We start from the raw sequence: 17,938 nt of genomic DNA on the forward strand, positions 1-17,938 counted from the left end.
TGTAAAATATTATATATATCCACCCTCAAAATGACCGGCATTGTACTTATAGTAGAAAAATTATTATTATCACAAGTTGGGTTAAGAAGTATACTTCACAAGTATATGGTGTTTGGGTCAATCCAAACAATGTGGCACCTTGGGCTAGTATGTCTCAGGTGAACCAAAGACTTGTGAGTAAAATTTCATAGATAGAAATTTGGGAGAACCACACCTGCTCTTAAGTGATAGGTGTAATCCATTGCTTGGTCTTTGGTACCTTTAATAGCATCCACTTTTTGTATGTATTCAGGCCAGGTTTCCAGTCCAAGAACAGTTTCTTCCCATCAGTCTCAGAAATGTTGTAAAACATTGTAGGTCTTAACTTCCTTCCTTTTATGAAGTCACGTAATAATTTTTTTAAACCATAAGAATTTTTGCCCCTCCATCAATTTCAAACTGATTCATTAAATGTGAGTTTATTCTCTTTACTAAAGGCATAGAGCAGCATCAGTGAGACTCTTCAAGACATAATGTCATGTTCAATGTAGTAACAATTTCTTCCTTCTTTTTCCCACTTTTATCTTTTTATAACTATCTTTTCTAGTGCTGGAGTCGGACGTACAGGAACATTCATTGTCATTGACAGACTGCTTCAACATATACAATGCCATCATGAAGTAGATATCTTTGGCTTAATATTAGAACTGAGAAAGCACAGGCCAAATATGGTACAGACTGAGGTAAGTTGGTTCCTGATTAAAATCATTAAAAATAAATGGAGCTTCTTGTTCATCAGTATGTACCAAACCCTGAGTTCCACTTGATAGAGCATTAGATTTCTTTTTGCATACTACAAAGAGTTCTTTGGATTTATCTTTACTAAACATAACAAAGTATTATTTCTGTATGGGGAACAGAGTAATTCCATTTAACAGCTCATAGGATGAGCAAAAAGCTACAGATACAGATTGTGTAGCTGCAAATTGATCAATGTCTGATTAATTGGTTGGACTGATTGCATTTAGTTCTTCTTTCTTTGTATACATTACAAATGTCTAGCTTGAACAGTTGCTTATAATTACTGATGTTAAAAGGTGATGAAGGCAGAGAGCTGGCAGAATCATTAGCACACTAGGCAACATGCTTAGTGGCATTTCATCTAACTTTCTGTTCTGAGTTCAAATTCCACCAAAGTCAACTTTGCCTTTCATCTTTCTAGGTCAATAGAATAAGTACCAGCTGAGCACTGGGATCAGTGTAATCAATTTACCCAACTCCCCCAAAACTGATGACCTTGTACCGAAATTTGAAACCAATATTAAATAGGTGATGAAAAATGAAAACTTTTCTTTTACATTGATAGACTTCAATTAACAAATGGAAATGTCATTAATGTTTTGGACATAAGACCTTCATTAGAAATAGAGAATGAGAGGAAAAGAGAGAGTACAAAAAGAACCAGATGTAAAGGGAAAAGAAATGAAAATAAAACACTTGTTGAATCACTTTGGAACCATTAAGAAAAATAGGTGGATGAATAGAGGAAAGGATGGATGGATTCATATATGTATGTAGATATGTATGCGTGTGTGTATGTGTGTGTGTGTGTGTGTGTGTAGGCACAAGGTCATCTTATTCAAAAGTTTATTCTGCACTCGTGGGATTCTAGGTTTGATTGCAGAGCACTATGCAATCTTGGGAAAGTGCGTTTTGCCATAACGCCAGATGGGCCATGTCTTGTGAGAAAATTCAGCAGACAGAACTCTGTAGTCGTGATTAGGATACATGGTACATGTAATTGAAAGAGCCCAACCTTCTAACATGGTATCACAGGGATTCTACAGGGAGACTACCTTACAAGTTAATGGGATACTATTCAGTAAAATTGACTAGTGACATGTTCATGCATGTATTCACATATATATATGGGTGTGTGTGTGTGTATGCAAAAGTGTATATGCTTATGTAATTATTTCCAAACCTACTGATTACTGATTATTATTTAACAACCTTTGTCAGGACCAGTATGTATTTATCTACCAATGTATAGCAGATCATTTGAAACAAATGGAGAAAATTGAAAATGAAGGTGAGAATCTTTTCATTTTTTCAGATGTGTGTGTGCGTGTGTGTGTGTGCACGTGCACATGCATGCATCTGTATATGTGTGTTAGAACCTTATTGATGCTAATTAAAAAGCATTTCTCTAGAATCCATAGATATAATCTCTTCAATCCTCTCAATGTCAAGGTGAGCTACTCCTGTTTAGATAACATCACTTCAAACATTGCACACAACAACAATGCAAACACTCAACTACACATCTTCCAACCCAGAGTTCAGCCTGTAACTTCAGAAATCCTACCAGCTGGAGGGTTTCTGCCTTTCAAAAGCAGTAATCTACTGATCCACCCTCACACCATCTGATGCATTACAAAACTACACAGGCTGACAACCAATAACTTTAAAGAAAGACATACACAGTACATGCATTCCTTTATATGCAGGAAGATGGAAAACTCTGTCTCCCTGTCCTGCTTTATCTAGAAACACTGTTACCATTGAAATGGGTTCCTCAGTATCAAATGGAATATTCTTGACATAGCCCCTTCTTATTCACTTGAAGCTTGCAGTTACCAACTCTGTCTCCATGAGAGACCACACATATTTCAATATGCATCAATAGGAAGAATGAATCATCTTATTGTTTCCACCAAAGATACACTCTGTTAATAAACTTTAAGCCTCTCATCACTAACAACCCAGATATACCAGATATATGTGGCTGACTCACACACAAAGGCAAGGTAATCCTAGCCATCCATTTTAGTCATGCAACTTACTTGTAATCCAACACCATTAACTTTAATTATTCCAATGTAAAGACTATTGTCAATAATGTGTTCACAATTCACTGAACATTGACTGAGCTACTGACACATGCTAATGTCTTACCCATCTTGTGCAATCCCCAATACAAGGAAATGTGTGTGTGTGTGTGTAGGCATAAGGTCATCTAATCCAAAAGTTTATTCTGCACTCATGAGACCCTAGGTTTGATTGCAGAGCACTATGCCACCTTGGGCAAGTGCATATATATATATGTATATATATATATATATATATATACATATAAATATATATATAGACATATATATATAAATATATATATAGACATATATATATATATACACATATGTATATATATATTTGCTTGGCAGACAGTCAGACCATCATTTAAAGATGTTTTTATTAAATATTTTTATTGTTTTTGTTAGATAAAATTTGTTGAAAAAATCCGCAATAATTATGAACCAACATATATATATATATATATATATATATATATATATGCATGTATATATACATATATACCTGCAGTTTCAGTCTAGCAAATTTATTCATATGCCATTGATTGGCCTGGAGCAATAGAAGACACTTACCCACTTAGTGGGCCTGAACCTAAAACAACATGGTTGCAAAGTAAATTCTAAAATCATATGACTAGGGTCAGTGTTTATTTATTTTATATAAGTAATCATCATCATCATCATCGTTTAACGTCCTCTTCCCATGCTGGCATGGGTTGGATGGTTTGACTGAGGACTGGCGAACCAGATGGCTGCACCAGGCTCCAATCTTGATGTCAGAGTTTCTACAGCTGGATGCCCTTCCTAACACCAACCACTCTGAGAGTGTAGTGGGTGCTTTTACGTGCCACCGGCACGAGGGCCAATCAGATAGTACTGGCAATGACCATGCTCAAACGGTGTTTTTTACGTGCCACCTGCACAGGAGCCAGACCAGCAGCACTGGCAGCAACCTCGCTCGAATGGTGCTCCACTGGCACGGATGCCAGTCATGCGGTGCTGTCATCAAATTTGATTTCGATTTCACTTGCCTCAACAGGTCTTTACAAGCAGAGTTTAGAGTCCAATGAAAGAAAGGTACGCATAAGTGGGCTGGTTACACCACTGGCATAGGACATGGGATAAGGTCTCACTTAGCTTGCCAGGTCTTCTCATGCACAGCATATTTCCAAAGATCTCAGTCACTAGTCATTGACTCAGTGAGGCCTAATGTTCGAAGCTTGTGCTTCACCACCTCATCCCAGGTCTTCCTGGGTCTACCTCTTCCACAGGTTCCCTTAACCGCTAGGGTGTGACACTTTTTCACACAGCTATCTTCATCCATTCTCACCACATCCATTCTCTCTTGCACACCACATCTGATGCTTCTTAGGTCCAACTTTACTCTCAAGGCACTTACACTCTGTTGAGTATGAACACTAACATTACACATCCAGTGGAACATACTGGCTTCATATCTTGCAAGCTTACGCATGTCCTCAGCAGTTATGGCCCATGTTTTATGTTTCATGTTTCAAGTAATAATATTTTAAATACTTCACCCTAGGTGGTCCTTTGTTTTGATGGGATTGCATACTATTTTTAGCAAGCTCATACTACTTTGGTGCTATTTAGGAAAGAGGTGGAGAGTTCTGCTCATTATAAGTATAATGTTTTCCGCAAAAATATGACATAACAGTTTTAGCTGCATCTTGGATATTAGGGGCTTTTCTAACTTCCTTGTTCATCTTGTAATTAGTAACTATATCTTGTTCTTCAACTACAAAATAACATAATCTTTGATATGTGACATAATGTATTAGTAACATGACAAAGGGAGGGTTGTACAACATCATCTGCCTCACTTTCTTATCCCTATTATTATTATTATTATTATTATTATTATTATTAGAACAAGACCAAGAGAAACTATTCTCTCTATTGATGTCAATATCAAACTTAAGTTTACTATTAAAATATTCAAGGACAAGAATTTGTTGAATAACTATCTATGCAGAAGTCACATATGATATTTTTAATAAACATGCATTTTGTGTCACTGAGAAAATAGAATATACATATTGTTATACAAAGCTTCACCAGAATGCAGATATAACCCTTAGATGTGGAAAGCATTTTTAATACCAATCTGTGTTTTATTGAGGAATGAATGTTGGCAACTATTTTCTGTTGAGATATGTCAAGCTTATACAGGCTCTGTGACTTGCAGAAAATACCAATTCTATTTTTGTTAAATAGTTAATATCATTACTAAAATGACCATGAAATATAATTTCACAGTGAAGGGGTTAAAGCTGATTTCTGTACCAGTTCTGAAGTTACATTGAATATTATCCGATCTTAAGTGTTGAATGCTTTTTTCAAAAGTTCCATCCTATCTTCCACCACAATCTTCCTTTTTATTTATTTTATTTTTTTTGCTTTTGACTGCATCATCAGTGTACTTGTACTTGATTTTACAATAACTGACAACAAGGATGGTTGTGTCAGAACTTATGATGCTTCTTTGCTTCTATCATTGGTGCACATATTATATAACATGAATGTTTGTTTATTGCAGGTATTTATATGAACGAAACAGGAATGTGAGAAAATTAAATTCAAAGATTCACATTTTACTACTGCTGAAAAGAAATAATTAACATCACTGTGCCAGATTTTTCATTTGTATACCAACTTTGAAATTCGTTTTGCTGCACAAAGTCTGCATGTGCATAAAGTATGTGTGTGTGTGCATGTATGAGAGAGAGTGTGTGTGTGTGTGTGTGTGTGTGTGTGTGTATGCACATGTATGTGTGTATGTGCATGTGTATATGTGTGTAATTAAATAAACTCTTACATATGTAATATAGTGAATTAAAAAATAACATCTTTGATTAATGGATTTTCTCAGCAATAAGTTAAGATGTTGAAAACTTTCTCTTGTGCTTAATATCAAATAAATCTACAAACAAATGTATATAAATACATTTTATACATATACACTTATGACTAATGAAAATGTATATAAATATATATATGTATGTGTGTGTGTGCATATATATATATATATTATATATATATATATATATATATATATATATATATATATAAGCTAAAAATGATAGATAGGATGGTCATAGGTGGAACCGCTCTTAATCATGACTATATGTCCATTCGTTTAGGCTACACAATAAGTATAACACTAACACAAATATATACGCACAGAAACACTTTATAAATGGAACTTGTATAAAACATGCACAATGATGGACTTTTATAGCTGATATTTTTTATTGAAGGGTTACGTACCCAATAACAGGTGAATGATAAAAAGAACACATACATGATACAATGATAAGTATATATATGTATGTGTGTGTGTGTGCGTGTATTTATGTATATGTATATTTCTATATATATGTGTGTGTATGTATAGTTATACATACATATATAATATGTTTGTGGGTGTGTATGTCTATGTGTGCTGGTATTTATGTATGTATATGTATTTCTTTATACTTGTGTGTACATGTGCATATATATATATATATATATATATATGTATGTATATATGCATGTATGTATGTGTGTGTATATATATATATATATATATTTGTGTGTGTGTGTGCGTGTTCAATGAAAAAAGTAATGATAATAATAATAATAATAAGAAGAAGAAGAAGAAGAAGAAGAATGATAATAATTATGATAATTTGAATTGTTGTAATGTTACTATTATCCCAGTTCTAATGAGTGCCTTAGAAAGAGTGGTGAGAAATTTAAAACGGCTGGTTGAAGATGTTGGATATCAAGGTGTATCCCCTGGTTGGTTTGCCTGGCACAGCAAAAATCATAACAAAGGTGGCAGAAGGCAGCTTGATATTCAGCAATCCAATACCAGCAGAGCAACAACGAAATATTGAGTGAATGAAAACATTACTAACAATAATAATATTGTATTTTTGAATACCCTGATTGGTGCAAGAATAATCAGGGAATTAGATCAGGTAAATGCTAATCATTAATGCTTTTCATATTTCAACTGCACCTTAAAACATATTATATTTATAATATATACATACATACATATATACATACATATATATATATATATGTATGTATTTTGATATTCGATATTATGTTGTAAATAAATAGCATGTTGATAATATATTTACAAAATATATATCATTAATGTGTATGTGTTTGTTTGCATATATGAGAATATATGCACCTCATAATTTACATGTGTATGTGTGTGTGTCTGTGTGTGTGTGCATGCCTGTATGTGTGTGTGTGAGAGAGAGAGTAGTTCTAGTTCTGATAAGAGGGGAAGTGAAAACAAAATTATACTCAAATATCCAGAAAAATAATGTCTTGAACAAAATGTCTTCCAATTACCACAAATATTCAATCTTATGTAAAGTAATTATTTTAATTAAATATAATTGTTTCTAAAAGAATGTATTTATTATTATTTTCAATAACTATATCATCATCATCATTTTAACATCAGCTCTCCATGCTGGCATGGGTTAGATGGTTTGACTGGAGCTGACAAGATGGAGAGCTGTACCAGGTTCTAGTCTGATTCAGCTTGGTTTCTACAACTGGAAGCCAGTGGCGTGCGGTGACTTCCGGCGTTGGGCATGCAATGAATTTCATTGCCACCACCCCCACCGGCAATTTTTCAGTAAAACATTTTCGTATTCCTACGATTTACATATAAGAGATTCTGAAAATGCAATCACCCCCGTATGACCTAAAATAAACAGGGAATAAAAAATGGCTGTGTAGAGATGAGCCTGAAGTAAGTGTATTGTTTGTATTATTCTTTGCTCTTCGAAACGTCAGTACTTTCCCATCCTCATTCTCCCTTAGAAAAGTCTAAAAAATCATAAGTGAAATGTAATAAAGATGAAATTGGATTCTGTCAATATTTTTGCATATTCAGAATCTCTATTAAAGGTAGGAATCCGAAAAAAAATTTTCACAAAAATTCGTTTTTCAAAGAGGTGCGATTCTGCATTAGCCACTATACCTATTGGTTGAGCCAAATCAATTTGAAATGATTTAATTAAAAGAACACATTTAGTTACATTATATGGCCATAGTTTTAGATCGTTACGCTCTCGAAGACAAGTCAGGTGCTTTATCATGCTACTTGTCAATTCAGGGAAAATTATTGACTGTTCTGAGACTTACTGAACTCCGTACATTAAAAGATTACGTCTCACGCACACACATTGAAAATACACGCATATACATGAATACGCACACAATGAAAGACAGCGAAAATTCAACATTGTAAAAAGCCTCCCAAAACTGTTGTGGCAGAAGTCAACATCTCTGAGATTGAAACAAGACACTTATTGAAAGTGAAACAAGACACTTATTTACGGCAGTAAATAGACTACACCCAGCAGCACAGGAAGGGAAATCTATGTAGGTTAGGTTTGACGAAGAAATCGAAACATTTCTCCTGCGAAACAATACTGATGTAAGAAGGTCGAACCTTACGTTATAACAAACACTAAGAAAAACCTGTAATATATGCTCTTTAATATATTAATCTTTTTAATGTTTTAAAATGTTATTTACCTCATTTATAAATTAATTCAATTCTTCGATCTTTCTGGGCAAATATATCTATCACATTTTCATAGAAATCTTCTCTTTTCATCAATTCTTGTAATAAATCTTTTTTAATTGACATTAGTGCTAACCCAGTCTTCTTTCTCCTGTCGCATTTCTTTGGTATGTTTTAATTCTACTTAATGCAGAAAAGGATCGCTCTACAGAAGCAGTGCTAGACGGAATTGTCAAAACCAACTTGCACAGATTGAAGAGTTCTGGCATAGCTTCAACAAGATCACTGCTGTTAATGTAACTCATTAAATGACTTACACTTGGTTTTTTTAAATCTTTCATTGAATACATCACATTGAGCTCACTTTGTAATCGTATTACGTCAAAAAATCTGCCATCTAAAGAGTCCACGGAAAATTGTTTGCAATACTCATCAACTTTGTTGAAATTCAAAAGTTCCATGAATTTAAACTCTTCTAAGGATGAATATCGTGCTTTTATTTGGTCAACTATTGTACTGATAATTTTGTTATAAAGCATTCTATAATGTCGTTGGGACTCAATAGATATATTCTTGGATCTCTGAATTCCGATTCCTGCATCGACTCCATATTTTTCCCCAACCTATCATAAAAGATTGAAAAATTATCAAGTTTGTTTTCGAGTACAGTTCTAGTTTTATCTCTTTGCTCTTTACAATACACTATGTCATGACTTTTACTCTGGAGTATGTTAAATAAGACGTCAGTAAAAGTAAAAATGTCACTGAATACTTCTAACAAAAATAAGAAATCAGGAGCTTTTAAAGTGTGTAAGAATCCAATTGCTGAATTTATGGTGGTATCATCCCATGCTTCAGGATTTTCAATGATGTGTTCAAAAAGGCTGATTATGAAATTATAATTTTCCTTCGTGGTAATAAGACATGAGGAGTAATTTCATCTAGTTGCTGTTGTTTTCGGAAATCTTTTTTTTAACAATGTTATCTAATGCATTAGCCCTTTTCGGTGATTTCGTAAAAAAATGTACCGAGTCCGTATATTGTAGAAAAAAATATCTTGCATTCTTTCATAGCAGAGCATGATTGTGAAAGAACTACATTTAGGATATGGGCACAACAATGAATAAAGATCGCACATTCGTATTTCTTTCTTAGTTTTGCCTGTAACCCATTTAGTTGTCCTGCCATTGTAGCGGCACCTTCATATGTCTGTGCAATCAATCTGTTTCCACATTCTCACGTCTCAATGCATTTAAAAACATGTTCAGATAAAGCATTTGCAGATCGATCTGCACTAACATCACTAAAACCGATAAATCGTTCTTTCGTCACACAGTCTTCTGTAACATAACGTAAAACTGTCGACAGTTGTGAAGATGCTGAGACATCAGATGTCTCATCAACAAGAATAGAAACAAACTTAGCTTGCTCAGTTTCCTTCTGCATCTCATTCAACGTAACTTTATGAATTGCTTCGATCAAGTCATTTTGAATTCTGTTTGACAGACCGGTGAAGATAGAAGCTGAATTATTTTTTTTTGTCATATTTACTGATCAAATATACGAGCTCTTTATAATTTCCACGATTATTAGAGTCTTCAGATTCAAAATGACCCCGAAACGATAATTCCTGGAGGCCTAAAAAAATAACAACATCGATCAACCATTGCAGAATGGATCTGTTTCATCTAATTGTAAGTCTATGCGAACATTTCCGAATATTTTAAGATCTATCAAACATTTTATATGCCTTTGAGAACGCACGTGCTTTAGCATAGCCATATGTAAATTATTTAAATCATCATAGCCTTTATCATTCTGTGGTGTATGCGAGAGATTCGAAATAAAGGCACCTATCTTCTCTTCGCCCAGATGGAGACCCTTCAACGGTAATGGATCCTTCAACACAGCCCGACCCGAACGCTAGAAATAGCAGCTGCTTCTCCCAACCTTAACAACATGCTGACCCGTCTTACCCGCTCAGCGGTCTCGATCGAAAAGCGGAATCCTGCCCTACCTGCGCGGGCGTCACTGCTGCCCCTTCCGGTCAGTTCCCCAGCTGCTGATGTCATCCCACACGACACCCTGATCTTAAAGATCACAATCTCTCTACTCCATGCCGTAGTCCACCACCCAACCGGGAGGGCGCCTTGCGCGTCGAGATCTTCTCAAGCTAGGCACCTCGTTCTCCCCCTCTCCACAATCGTCGTCCGTCGAAGCGACAATCCTGCGAAGGTCCAAGACGTGTCGTAGCATTCCATCCACGGAGACGTTGTTTCTGGAATTGACTGCCGTCACCCTCTGCTCCATTGAGACGTACAGCGCGCCTTTGGTGGTTTAACCCAGACTTCCTCCCCTATTTTCACGCAAGCGGGTCCCTTCTCTTCCTCGTGGCCCTCCGGCGCTTTACTCGGGTGCCTCCATCCATATTTAAATACAGCTCTCTGCGGCACAGATTCTTCAGCTTGACCGGATCGGGGAGACAAGTTGTACCAAAAAACTGCTTCAAGCGGCGAAATGTGCCCTCTTTCCGCTATGGCCTTGACTCGGCCTATACGCTGCTCTGAACAAGCGACGTACCTTCCACCGGTCAAGCATATCCCTCAATGCTTCCGAACGAAACGCCACCCCGTTGTCCATTAGCAGTTCTTCCACGGTACCTCTCTCTAAAAATATCCCGTTCAAGATCTGCGCAATCTCAACTCCCTCGAAATGGCCAGCCGGCCCGGCCCGCAGTCGACCATGGAGAGATACATTCCCTGACGGTAGTGCGTCACATCCACAGCTAGCCTTTTCCAGTTGTGCTCCACCGAAAGGTTTCCCTGATCATGCCCACACGGAGCAGGGTCAATGGACTGACACCTGTCGCAGCTCCCGACCACTTTCCGGATGCTTCTCCTAGTGACGTCAGCATCAATTTTCTTCGCCAGATACAGGGTCCTGTCCACACCCAAGTGATGCATAGCATGCAGTCTCTTCAGTTCAGAGTCATCCAACCGACACGCTGCAGCTATCCCTTTCCGGGCATCCCCCGGTTCCTCCAACCACGCCATTTTCACCCTGGTCATTGCGTCCGCCCTGTTTTTCTCCGAAGGCACGAAAACCACGTTCAGCTTCAGTCCGAACTCAGCAATCAATTCTCCTAGAACTCCTCGACGGCGCTTCACCAACATCTCCGCGGCACCTTTCGTCCGAACTCTCCTTTCACCGGTGATCACCGATCCTACCCAGCCAAGCACAGTGGCCGAATCCGTCCCCATTTCAGGGCCAAGTTCACCTCTTTCAGCACCGCGTCTAATTCGACGACATTGATGTGGTTGAAGTCATCTGCTTTCCGAAGCCAGGCCGCATCCACCACCGCAGCGCCTTCGATTGCCAACACAACCCCTATCGCTATACTGCTAGCGTCACACCAAACGGTCTCGCATTCCGACTTGGGCACGTACCAGTTCCCCCTGACCGGGTCTTCTGCTCTCGTCCTCTCTAGGATTTCCTGCATCATCGCCACCGTCCCTTCTCCCACCTTGTTGCCCCAACTCTCCCCCTCCGTTCGTCTCTTGGTGTAACTGCACGCCGTGCGCTGCCATCCAGCGATCGGGTAGTGACCGACCAACTTCCCACACACCGAGAACAGCTCTCTCCTGCTGACGCTGGAACTCAGCTCTGGGATTTCATTCCCTCTCCGGAACACCAACTCACCCGATCTATCTCTTCACAGCTTCAGCCCCAGTGCGGCTCCCCCTTCCATCGACTCCGGTGGCTTCGCAATCAATCGTCAATGTAGGAACTGGTGGCCTTTCTAATCTTGCCGTCTTTCCCTAGGACGGACTTAAGCACTGCCGCCATGATCTTCGGACGGAATTCAGTCCGAAACCCAGCCTGGTTAAACAGTACGTCCGGCCCTTGCACCGCACCAGCTGATATCGCCACAGTTTGTCGCTTACATGGAGCTACAAGTATGCCGATTTCAAGTCGACAATCGTCGCTGCCTTGGTCGACTGTCTCCACGCACGTAACGTCTCGCGACAAACGTCCGTCGCCTCACCTCCCGTGTGACACGATATATGCTGGTTTAGCTCTCTGAAGTCCAGCACCGGTCTGATTTTCTCCCCTCGTAGGCTGCACCACCGCCATCAGGGGTAGCACTCCACCCGCTACCTCCTCCTCCCAAGGGACATGGACCCCTTCCTCGATCCACCTCTCCACCTCGTCTTCAAACTCGACCCTGGCGTGGCCTTTCAGGGTATGCTGGTAGCAGCTCACTCTGTTCTTCAGCATTGGGGGCTCCTCCTTCCATCGCTACTCTATCGACCACCGCTGACCATCGAACGCCGCCTGAAAATCTTTGTCCTCGATGGTGTAAGTGGCGCAGTCCCTCGCGGGGCTCTGCTCTCTCTGGCGATCCTGACTCGCAGTGCACGACGCCCCCACGCTTCCGAACGTGACCTCATCTCCCACAATACTGACGCCACCGAGGCGGTTGATGGTGCCCATCCCCATCACCACATCAACCCCATCTATCACGCGTTCAGCCACAATTACCTGCAGCCTTAGCGTCGCGCCGCACACCACTATCTCTACCTTGCTGCTACCTTTGCAACGGATTTCGCTGCCGTCGACCGCCCGGACGCTACTTGTCCCGTTCCATTTCTTCGTCACCCTTGAAGTCACAAGGGTGGTCGTGCAGCCCGTATCCACGAGGGCCTTGAACGTCTTCCCCTCGGCCTCTACATCAATTAATGGCAGCGTCTCCAGAAGCGCCTCTACTCGTTTTCAGGGAAAGTTCGAGAGGCAGCAACTTACCCGCGGTCGTTTCCCTGGTCGCAATCACGAGCGATGTACACTGTCTGCCTGCATCGATAGCAAACGAGCCCCGGTTGCGTACACTCCCGCGCCATGTGCGGACCCTGACATCTAAAACACCGACCTGAGAACGGCCGCTGTCGCTGCATGGTAGGCTTCTTCACGTCTTTCTCCGGTCGTCGTCCGTCTTTACGCACCTCCGTCGCCGCCATCGCTATCGCCTTCCACCCAGAGTGTCGCGTCAACACGCGGGCTTGAGTCACAAGTTCGCTCAGTGCCATCTTTTTACTCCCGGGCAATTGTTGTAGGTGAATCTCTACATCGTCGGGGAACCCATTTACGAACGCCAGTCGCGCTGCTCTCTCCAGCCCTTCTCCTGTAAACCCAGCTAGCGTCGCTAACCTTCGAACTTCTGCCGCATGTTCGTCCACCTGTCCTCCCGTCCATCTAATCGTACCCAGCTTAGCAAAAGCTTTGTATTCACACTCTGTGTAGGCATCCCTCAGACGTTGCTCTATCTTTTCCTCGCTCAGACGTTCTTCCTCATCCATCTCAAGATATAGCGTCAACGCGCTCCCTTCCAAATACAGCATCATAAGACTTGCCACATCGCTTATACCCAGCAGTCTTGCCACCAGCCTGATTTTACGAATCCAGGCCACTACATTGCCTTCACCATTAAAGGGTCTGATAATGTCGCTGGCGATCCTGATTTTCGCTGCCATCGTGGTGACGTCTTATATGGAGCGCCGAAATAGCTTGTGGTGTATGCGAGAGATTGGAAATAAAGGCACCTACCTTCTCTTCGCTCAGATGGAGACCCTTCAGCGGTAATGGACCCTTCAACACAGCCCGACCCGAACGCTAGAAATAGCAGCTGCTTCTCCCAACCTTAACAACATGCTGACTCGTCTTACCCGCTCAGCGACCGTGATCGAAAAGCGGAATCCTGCCCTACCTGCGCGCGCGTCACTGCTTCCCATTCCGGTCAGCCCCAAGTTCCGGTCAGCTCCCCAGCTGCTGACGTCATCCCAAACATTCCAAACATTTTTTCCCTCTAGCCATCATAAGCTAAACACTGCAAGGCAAATGGCATATACACCTCATAATTTGTGTATATATGTATATATACAGGATAAATTGTCCAATGCTTTACCAATTTTGCTTATCCCCTATTGCATGTGCTTTGTTGAAATTTATGTCTGTTTTGTCCACTTGGTTCTCACTAGTATATTTTGCATGTTTGTGTTTGTTACTATTTTATTTGTCCTACCATGGGTTATGATCACAAGGTAAGTCATGTAAGTCATGAATACACAATGAACTGAAGTGAATCCATCTCCTTCTCCTCTTCATCCTCATCACCAAATAAATGTCTTTTTTCCATGCTTGCATGTGTCAGATGGAATTTGTTACAGGAGATTTTTTTATGGTTAGACGCCCTTCCTGTCACCAACCCTTACCTGTTTCCAAGCAAGGTAATATTTCCCCATGACCAGATATGTTTACACAGAAGTCTGGTTATGAAGGACATCATTTGTACAATGGTGACACATGCTTACAACTGCCATGCAATGTCAAGGCATGTGACAATAATACGCTCACATGTACATGCTTATATCTGTGTGTGTGTGTGTGTGTGTACAGTGAACCTCTTTCAGTTTCCATCCACTAATCTACTCATGAAGCTTTGGTTGGTCCAGGGCTTTTGTAGGAGACACTTGCCCAAAGTGCCATGTAGTTGGACTGAACTTGGGACCTTATGGTGGGAAGCAACTTCTTTCCACAGGCCAATGATAATTAACAATGTATTAATATAATGTATTCTAATTAACTTTAGTTTCAGGCTGAAACTAGACAAAGAAAAATATATCCGATCATCTGATTCCTCCAGCCTCGTGGCAATGGGCCATTGTGTTCTTCCATCTTTCTCTGTCTTTAGCAAAAGGTGAAGCTTGAAACTATTTTGTGCCACAGTTGCACAGGTCCTCTTTTAAGATGGGTCTCCAGGTTTGGTTTGGTCTACCCCTTTACTCTTGTCATTTGACTGTGGCCATGCTGGAGCACTGCCTTTAGTCAAGCAAATCGATCCCAGGACTTATTATTTGTAAGCTTAGTACTTATTCTATCGGTTTCTTTTGCTGAACCGCTAAGTTACAGGGACGTAATCACATCAGCATCGGTTGTCAAGCGATGCGGGGGGGCAAACACAGACACACAAACGTATATATATACACACACACACACACACACACACATATATATATATATTATATATATATATATATACATATATATATATACGACGGGCTTCCTTCAGTTTCCGTCAACCAAATCCACTCACAAGGCTTTGGTCAGCCCGAAACTATAGTAAAACACACTTGCCCAAGTTGCCACGCAGTCGGACTGAACCCGGAACCATGTGGTTAGTAAGCAAGCTACTTGCCACCAGCTCATCACCATGTCATTTCAATTCTTGCTGGGATATTTTCATCCATTCGTAGGGCATGATCTGCCAGCTACATTCGTCTGCCCTTGATGACAAGACTCAGGCATTGGTTCTTCGAAGCCTCTCCTCGTTTGTGATCTTGACTTGCTGTCTAATGCCTCTGTTAATTTTCCTCGCCATATCCTTTTTAAATGTTTCCTTTCCCACAACGAGGGGGCGGGGGGAAAGCAAAAGAAAATCTTCCTTGAATTACTGCACACTAAATCTCACGCACATGGGTGATTATTCTTTATATACTTTTCAAACAGAAGAAAACATTGTCTTCGCTACTTGTAGCCAATAAAAGAAGATATAATTTTTTTTTAATCTCTCAAAGATATAAAAACTAATTTATTTGAATAAATTATACTCTCCCTATATTGCTTGACCATGAGTGTCAATATCTCGATCTTATCTATGAACTTAAAGATCTGTTAATTACTGCCGTTATTGAAGATTTTTTATGAAAATACATCTTTGTATGTTTATTCCGTTTAATCACTTCTTGAACTGAAGTTTGTTTTTTATTAAAATGCGAGAATTTTCAATTTATATCACTTCTCACACTTTTTAAAACATCGAGATATATGTCCAAACAACAGAGAAGAGTTATATTTCTTTGTATTTTGGATAAAAACAAAATTGCGTCGCGCCGTTGTGTATGAAGAGTGTCCTCCCTTGTTATGTGAATCTACGATTTACTGTGATTCACTGAATACTTTCGCTTCATTGTTGATATTGTTACTAGAGAAACGAAAAGGATGCTGACTTAAGTCGAAACTCTGGGTTTAAAACTTACAATGAGTTACTATTCAAGATGCAATATTTTCTTATTGCTGTCACAGATTAACATCCATATTAAAATTTTGATTAATTATAACAATTTATTGTAAACTTTAGAATGATTAATCGAAATCCCAAAGTGATATGTATCTGCAGGTCAGTTAACTAGAAAACTAGGAGTCAGACTGGTTAGAATTTTGTCCACATACAGATGCAAGCATAGCTGCACAGTTAAGAAGCCCACTTCACAGCCATGCCTATGACTGCAATGTAGTACATCAATGGGATCTTTTCGGTTTGAACGGCAGTTTTTCTAGCGGTGTCATATGAAATTGTCACCCATAATTATGACCCTAGTATCGATCTATTGCATTTCAATCTATTTTAGGGTTAGGGATGGGGGAAGGGTATATTTTTTTCTTCAGAAATGTAAATAAGCCCAATCTGTTTCTTAAACGAGGGACATATTCATACGGTACAGAATGTTTTCACCTTAATAGACGTCATTGATTGGTTGAAATTGCAGAAATTGAAGAAAAAAAAACAACAAATACCTTACAAACTATAGAATTTTCTCAATAAAGCCAAGCAAAAAAGATGTTTTATAAACACAGAAGCAGCATAGCCCGGCGTTGCCCGGGTATGTAAGTGCCCCTAGTTGGCAATGACTAATCCTAATCTAGTCCTTTCTCTCTAGGGAACGAAGGCGCATGTGTAGGTTGCAATATCTTCTCTTCGCTCCCAAATAACTATCAAACAGCTATCGATAATTCAACCCAACCAATTCCTACCAGGAAGAAATTACATTCGAGACTTTACCCCCAACTTCTGCTAATAGCTGCTGCAGCCGCAAGTTATTCGAATACTTTTTTTGTTTAAACTTTCTTTATAACTACCACCCCAAACGTTTTACCTTAAATTTTTGACGTACCCTAAGGGTCCTCGGACGCTACTTGCAAACTCTTGGTTTATTATAAACTGCTTTTGTCGTGTGCACCAAAAAACCTTTTCCATTCGTTTGTTCAGTTTGGTCACTTTTGACTTTATTTTTGTTGTCACTCACATTGCTGCCCGTGTTCCAGGAGTTAAAAAGGTCGAGTTGCGTCCCTTAGACAGTCTGTGGTTTGTGTTTAATACACAAATCGGTTTGCTATGTGTGCCACGTATGATTTAATTAACCGATTTTTTTCCAGTAATAAAGTATCCTATTGGAATAAAAAGGGCCATATAGCTCCTTGGAGCAGACATGATGCTCGCTGTGAATTTTAAAAAAATTCCTGCCAATTTGTGAAAGATATTGTCGAAAATATGTCATCTTGAATTTGAACGCGATTTCCCAAAATGGCATGAATTTATCGATTTTTTCTGATGGTAAGGTATTGCACGGAAAACTAACGTCAGAATTAAGTTTCTTAGGGTAACATTAAGCTTCACCATGAGTTT

The 17,938-nt window shown here is 39.5% G+C and overlaps 1 protein-coding gene across 3 annotated transcripts in view; it reads left to right on the plus strand.

Annotated features, from left to right (window-relative positions):
- Positions 1-14,543, plus strand: part of LOC115215724 (phosphatidylinositol phosphatase PTPRQ) — a 135,053-nt gene extending 120,510 nt beyond the window's left edge. For 2 of the 3 annotated variants that reach the window (XR_005000741.1, XR_005000742.1), the window contains 4 exons: positions 587-722; positions 2,002-2,071; positions 5,413-5,645; positions 14,531-14,543. Coding sequence is in view for 1 of the 3 variants with exons in the window: in XM_029785015.2 (XP_029640875.1) it covers positions 587-722; positions 2,002-2,071; positions 5,413-5,441 (235 nt within the window). In the remaining 2 variants the exon portion in view is untranslated. Of the gene's footprint in view, positions 1-586; positions 723-2,001; positions 2,072-5,412; positions 5,654-14,530 lie in introns of those variants that run through there. The other variant, XM_029785015.2, reaches the window with a different exon arrangement.
- The last annotated feature ends 3,395 nt before the right edge of the window (positions 14,544-17,938 follow it).

The sequence above is a fragment of the Octopus sinensis genome, linkage group LG9 (assembly GCF_006345805.1).
Source record: "Octopus sinensis linkage group LG9, ASM634580v1, whole genome shotgun sequence".
NCBI classification, from domain to species: domain Eukaryota; kingdom Metazoa; phylum Mollusca; class Cephalopoda; order Octopoda; family Octopodidae; genus Octopus; species Octopus sinensis.